Raw genomic sequence first — 7063 nt, 5'->3', positions numbered from 1 at the left:
GGGGAAAGTTGAAGCCTTTTGAGCAGAGTGTGGTGATTCAGGTTTGCTTTTCAGAAGGATGACCGGCTGCCTGGTGGAGGCTGGACGGCAGACAAGGGGAGTGGGCAAAACTGAGTGCAGGAGTTGGGTGAGAAGCTTGTTTATACAATCCAGGAGAGAAGCAGTAAGGGAGAGGAGTTAACCTTTGTCTGGACCTCTCAAGCCCACAGGGAGAGGAGTTAAATTCTGGCACTGCTTCCAGCCTGGCTGGAGAAAAGTATCCCTCGCCTTGAAGTGAGTGGTCCATACCAATGAAAATAAACACTAAGGGCTGTATTCCACATAAGAAGGTAAACCATGGTTCTCTTGGGTTGAATGCAGTGGACCACCTGGCTCTGTTGAGAAGCTGGTGTGATGTGTCTGTGACCATTCCCAAGATGAACCCCTGGGGACTGCCCTGGGCAGAGCCTTCCAACATCCTACGGGCACTCAGGAGGGGTCTCCCTCCCTCTCCTGACCCATCTCTGGGGTCTTTGCACCCACAGACTACCCCTCCTACCAATGCTTTTTCCTCTCTCTCCCCCCACCAGGAAACCAGCTCCCCTCTAACCTCTCCTCCCAGGGCTCCTAGGCCACAGAGAGGCTGCCTTTTGGCCCTCCAGTTCCAGGCAGGGAGCCAGGACGCTTGGGTTCTAATCCCAGATCCACCACAGGGCCACGGGTCGGCATCATCCCATACCCACAGGGGCCCTCCCCAGCAAGGAGATGCCCAGCACGTGCTTTCTCTCTCTTCTCGACACTGCTCCCGGGGCAGCCGCTGTAGGACTTAGTGTGTCACCCGCTGGAAGCTTGTTTGCAAGCAGCGAATGCGCCTAATCCCCACTCCCAACACCGGTCACAGCCAGCGCTCTGTGCAGATGACCTGGCGACTTCCCAGTTGTTCTTGGTGTTGATGCAGCCAGGAGGCAGATTTCTGAAGCCCTCTGCGCCCTAGCACCCTCATCTGAAAAAACGAGGCTAGGAGTGTTTTCCCTGCCTATTTCATCCGGCCGTTGTGACAAGTCACGTACTCGTGCTGAAAACTGTACATGCTTAAGGTGTTATCATTAGCCGGGCGGGCATTCTGGTAGGCTCAGGCTGCTGGAGCTCTCGGAGCCTTCACCAGACCCAAGGGCCAAGAGAAAGTTCCTCTTTATCCCGCTCTCTCCTGGAGCCCACTTCGGCCAAGCCACCGAGAGTCGTTCCTCAGTGGGGACGACCGCGAGCCGCCCCTCTTTCCTCTCTCCCATTGGCTTTCACCTGCCAGAGGGGCGGCTGCCACGGGCCTCTCCGCCCGTCAGTCAGGGCCGCCGGGCTCCGCCCCACGCCTCCCGGGGGTTTATAACGGGAATTCCCATGGCCCAGCTCTGGCGTCCAACCTGCTGCCGCCGCGGCCCGGCCGAGCGGAGAGCACCGCACGCAGAGCACACGCTCGCGCTCAGCTCCCCTCCGGGGCGGTTCATGAGCGCGCGCTCCGACCGCAGCCTCCGCGAGCCCGCGCCGCACCGCCGCGGCCCGCCGTCGCCAGGGCCCCCCGGGGGAAGGAAGGCAGGAAGGCCGGCGCGGCCGTGCGCCCCGTGGAGCCCGCCACCCCCGCCCGCAGCCGGCTGCCCGGCCCGCCTGGCACCATGCTGCCCGCGCGCTGCGCCCGCCTGCTCGCGCCCCACTTGCTGCTCGTGCTGGTGCAGCTGTCCCCGGCTCGCGGCCACCGCACCACGGGCCCCAGGGTAAGTGCGCCCCCCAGCCGCGCGCCCACCTGCGGAAGGAGACCCAGGTCGCTGACCCTTCTCCTGGTGGTGTGTAGGGGGGAGGTGGAGGAGAGGGGGAAGGGAGGCGTCAGACCTCGTCCCCCTCCTCACGGCGAAGCTGCTGAAATAAAAATTTCTCCCATTGTTCCCCCCGCCCCCCCCATTCTTTCTTGCAGCACCGATTCTGCCTGCTCCCTCCTCCCCCCCTCCCCCGCTGTCACTGGTGCGTTCTCTTTCCCAGTCTCTCCTCCCAGGGCATTTTGCTCCAAGATCCTTAGAGGTGCCTTCGCCTCCGAGGTGCCTCCTGCTGCTCGCGGTCCCGGAGCGCTGGTGCTCTTGGCAGGCGGCGGTGGGGGGCAGCTCTGCCTCCAGGGTTTTAGGTTACCCGAGAGCCACACAAGGACCTTGTGTTGTTGCTGTTTTAAAAAGCGATCGCTGCTCGTAAAACCCACAGCAGATAATTTTAACGCTCCCTCCCGCTAGGCACAGCCGCGGAGGAGGGGTAGAGGTGGAGGCTGGGGAGAGCTGGTGGAGAGAAGCTGGCCGTGTTCAAGGGTCTCTTCCCCCGCGTTCGGGCGCGGGAGGTTGAACTACTTGTTGAACCTTGGTCTGATTGGAGTTCCTGAACGATGTGAAACGTGCCAATTCTGTGCACAGGACAGGCTGTTCAGGGCATTATAAAACCTCCCGGAACCGACAGCATTGTGTGCATTGCTGGGCTAGATTATTGCTCCCATGCGCCCAATTGATCTAATGAAGGTTTCCACTGCCTTAAAAAGTGTCCTCTGAAACCACGTAGGTGTTCATTTGATCAAACTTATCCAGACAATCTCTGGCCGAGGATTAACTTATGTCAGGGCAGTTGTCTATCGAGATAGCTGCTTGCCTCTGCCAGGCAGTGGGAGAGTCCATGTGAAAGTAGCTGGGATCTTTGTGAAAAGGTTGGCTCCTTAACCAGCTCATGCTTTCCTGGATATCGTTCGGCCTAGCCTGTTGCCACCTGCTCGGATTGCAGGTTCTTTATTCATAGCTCTTGCTACCATGAGAGTCATCTTTATAGCTGTCGTGTGTGTGGGAAAAGCCTTGCAAAGCTTGATGAGCCGTAATGACTACCCAGATGCTGGCTGATTACATCCGAGCCCGGCTATCACTGTGAGATCAGATTTGCAGCCACTTAGGAAAGAAAAGTGTTTGTCCCCGTGTTGGGCCGGCCCTTGCTTTTATGACCAGATGTGCAACAGCAGCAGTTAAAGTGCGGCCGATTAGATCCAGGGCGTGTCATAAATCCTCGACAGCAGGCATTCCCAAAGCTGGGGCAAGTCAGGGCTCCAGGAGTGACTTTTATGGATGCAGATGAGCATGCCTTTTAAATGAAGCTGCTTGGTTTGATATTAGGACTCACAGCTCTTAAACTCTGAGGTCAGGAGAGCCACGGCGTTCCCTTCAATAATTAGGAACAGTCAAGACAAGAGACGCAGACCAGAGCACCCCAACTGAAATCTGGATGCCCGCCCACTTGAGAGGCCCAGAGACAAATGGTGGGGGGCTCATTTGCTGCCGGGCGGGTCTAGCGTCTCAAGCCATATGGCTCTCCTTCCTTGCCTCCTGAATCTGGAGGAAGCAGCTCTTAGGGGAAAGCTAGGGACTTCAGGGGAAAATAGAGACATTGGTTAGTTTTCCCTCCAGCTTCTTTAGTTTATTAATTTGACAGAAATGGTGGAACACAAACAGGAACTGTAAATAGGCTTGTATGTCCCAGCTGCATTTTCTCTCTCTCTCTCCTTTCCTCTGTCTTTCACACACACACACACACACACACACACACACACACACTTAGAAAGTACCAAGAGGAAGCTACTGTCTTGAGCGTGTGGTTACCTGGATGCATTTATAGGCCCCATTGAAAGCCACCGCTTATGAATTCTTGAGCTGGGCACTTTCCATGATCACTTATGTTTATAAGAACAAGAAGATGGGTCTTTTTAGTGTCATTTTGCAAGTGAGACTTAGGGAGGCTAAAAAGCCTTGCTTGAAACACTCATGGTGCATCCATAGCTGTGGGAGCCAAATCCCAGTTTATATGGATGTGCAGGTCGTGTGCTCTCCATACCACCAAGAAGCTGCAGGGAGTGTTCGTCCAACTAGTCATGCCGTTCCTGTTAAATGAGCATCAGGCGAGTCTGTAAGAAAGCATTATTAATGATATTTTTGGGTGTCTGTATCACTAAAGGGTGATGTCTTTGAGTTTCAACCTCTTCCAGAAGACTGCAGTTCTCTTCTGTGTCTTCTTGGCGGCCTCAGAAATGTGGCCCTGGTTGTGAATGGCAGTGTCATAGGAGGAGCAGAAACATCTGGCTGTTGCAGTATTCCCTTGGGCATCCCTGGGTCTCTTCTGCTAATCTTTTGAGTGACAGAGGCTTAAGGATTGGCATCTTTTCCAGCTGGCTTTCTAGGAAACCGAGAGCATGCCCTTTCGGTTTAACTTTATCTGGCTCACTAATTGAGCTCCCCCGAGGCCTAGACCCCAGTCCTTGCCCCCTTATTTGTTTCCTGCCTTCATAAAATGCCTGACATTTGTTTGACTCTGGAAACCAGCAGCTATCAAGTATCAGATTGGAGGCTATTATGTAGGAAGCACCTGATTTCTTGGCCTCTCAGCTCTGAGCAGCCGCGTGGTTACCTGGGATGCTGGTCAGGAGCCTGTTAATTATGGAGGAGACAGCCATTTCTTTAATCCTGCACACTTTACTGAAAATGTTTCTGGGGAGGATTGAATGGAGGAGGGGCTCTGCCAGGCTGATGGAGTCTGACTGATGCCTGTCTTTGTCTAAACCTCTGTCCGCCCTGCAGACTGGGAGCTGGGTGAGGGCAGGAATCGTGCCCGTCTTGTCCATCGGTGTATCCCCAGAGCTCAGCACAGGGCCTGGCACTTGTGAAATGAACAAATAAATGCAGATAATGCATGTTTAACAGTGACTCACAGGTTCCACCTTCTTGGTGCAGGACTGGAGGCAGGAAATAGATTTAAGAAGTTTGAGAAGTAGGAGAAAAGGCCAAGAAGTCTAAGAAATTTTATTTCTTAATTGTTTTAGCTATATTCTTTATCTGTCCTCTCTCCTCTCACATACTTGATTCATCCTTTAAAACCTAGTTCTAGCATCACTCTCTGGGAACTTTCCTGCAAAACAGCCTTTTGGTTAGAATTGATCATTCTCACCTTTGTACAACTTCGGTATCGCTTTCACTTGTCTTCCAGCTTTTGCTAATTCTTCTACAGTGAGCATCTTGAGATCAGACCAACATCTTCATCTTCTCAGCTCTAACTTGCCCCTTTGGCACTCCACGCATAATTCTGTCTTGTTAAGTGAACAAGCTCACAACCTCTTGAGGGCAGAATAGCGATGTTATTTGTCAGTGTGCCGGTCACACTGCAAAGTGTTCTGTAAATATTTATTGAAATGAATTCGACTGTACTGTGATGTCCCTGCGGACTTCCTGCTCTCATTTAAATGTGAAATTGGTTACTTAACAAACTATTTTTTTTTCCCATTTTAGGCTTTTGTTCCTTGTTTAAAAATAAGCATGTGGGGTGGTTATAGGAGGCGTGGGGGAGGAGAGACTGAGCAAGCAGCCTTGGATGGGGGAACAGGCTTTGGCTCCACCTTAACCCTTTTTAAAAAATCTTGCATTTGCCAAATGTGAAGCAGCTTTTGTAGACAGTTCCCTTCTATTTGACTAACCTGTCTCAGTGTCTGGACCGGGGTGGGTCCTTGTGTCTGCAGAGATGCCTTTCTTATTATCTGTGTTCAGGACAGAAACCTTTTTTTTTCCACATGGGGGTTTTAGCTGAGAGGCTACTCAAGGTGTTAGGCCAAGAATTTGATTTAAATATTTTGATAGAGCTGACATGTGAAATTTAAAGAAATAAAACTGAAGAAGACAGGAAGAGGAAACAATCATCTTAGAAACTCTAGGAAATTCAATCAAATGGAAAACACTTTGATATTATCTCATTATCTCCTAAAGTTGAACATTCACATTTTTTTTTTTTTTTGGTCGCCCCTCTTGGCTTGTGGGATCTTAGTTCCCTGACCAGGGATCGAACCTGAGCTCTTGGCAGAGAAAGCATGGAGTCTTAACCACTGGACCGCCAGGAAATTCCCCCAACATTCACATTTCTTACAGCCCAGGGATTCCACTCCTAGGTGTATGTGCCCAAGAGAAACTCACGTCCAGAAGGAGACATATGCAACCGTGTTCACGCTATCACAAGCCTGGAAAGAGCCCAAATACCCATCAGTTGGAGGGTAGATGAATAAATTGTGATGTATTCACACAGTGGAGAATTATAGTCAGTCAAAACAAATGAACAACAGTGACATGCAAAAATATGGACGCATCTGGGTAATATGATATTAAATAAAAGAAATGCACTGAAAGATGCAGCGTGACATCTTTTATAAATTTATAAATAGCTAAAATTAAATAAAAACACTTTTAGGAATACACATAGCTGCAAGAAAACTATACGAAAAGAAAAACAAGGTACACAGGATCAGGGTAGGTTAGGGTGAAGCAGAGGGATGGATTGGCCAGGAAAATCATATGGTTAGTGTAAGTTAGTATCAATACTTTACCTTTTTTTTGGGGGGGGTGAGTTTGAAAGTATTTGTCCATTAGTAAAGATCAATAGCTTATTTAATAAAAAATAAGAGTGGTTCCTGCTTAGACCAATGTTGAGTGTGTCACGAACCAAAGATTATGTTTAATTCCATTCTTTGCACCTGAGGTCAGGCAAACACAAATTCCCTTTGTAGAGACTCCTTTCTTGCCTCCCTCTGCTCCCTCCTCCCCCTTTCCAGATGTGCATCTTAGAAAATACCACGTTGGGGAGTGATGATTGGTTTTTCTTTGAATTCTTGGCTGGTTAGACCAGGGGCCCCAACCCCCGGGTGGAGGAGGACTGGTAGGGGTCCTTGGCCTGTTAGGAACCTGGCCGCACAGCAGGAGGTGAGCGGCGAGCGAGCGAGTGAAGCTTATCTGCCACTCCCCCTTGCTCCCCATCGCTCGCCTTACCGCCTGACCCATCCCCGCCCCCATCCGTCCGTGGAAAAATTGTCTTCCACGAAACCGGTCCCTGGTCCCAAAAAGGTTGGGGACCGCTGGGTTATACCCAGAGCCGGCCCAGGCTCCGGCGTAAATATCTACATCAGCTGGCCAATGAGCTCATTTGTAAAGCTGAGCGCGCGGTAGGCAATCTTCTCTCTCCCTTGCTCAGGGGGATCAACCCTGTGCAT

At 51.3% G+C, this 7063-nt stretch overlaps 1 protein-coding gene across 3 annotated transcripts in view; it reads left to right on the top strand.

The window, feature by feature from the left end:
• The first annotated feature begins 1375 nt into the window (after positions 1 to 1375).
• Positions 1376 to 7063, top strand: part of SMOC1 (SPARC related modular calcium binding 1) — a 153131-nt gene continuing 147443 nt past the window's right edge. For 2 of the 3 annotated variants that reach the window (XM_082384359.1, XM_082384357.1), the window contains exon 1: positions 1377 to 1745. In XM_082384359.1, coding sequence (XP_082240485.1) covers positions 1647 to 1745 — 99 coding nt within the window. In that variant the 5' untranslated portion in view covers positions 1377 to 1646. Of the gene's footprint in view, positions 1746 to 7063 lie in introns of all 3 variants that reach the window. The other variant, XM_082384358.1, reaches the window with a different exon arrangement.

The sequence above is a fragment of the Balaenoptera borealis genome (genome assembly GCF_965194805.1).
Source record: "Balaenoptera borealis genome assembly, chromosome: 3".
NCBI lineage: Eukaryota > Metazoa > Chordata > Mammalia > Artiodactyla > Balaenopteridae > Balaenoptera > Balaenoptera borealis.
The sequence above is the reverse complement of the archived record's forward strand: the minus strand, read 5'-3'. Positions and strand labels throughout refer to the sequence as shown.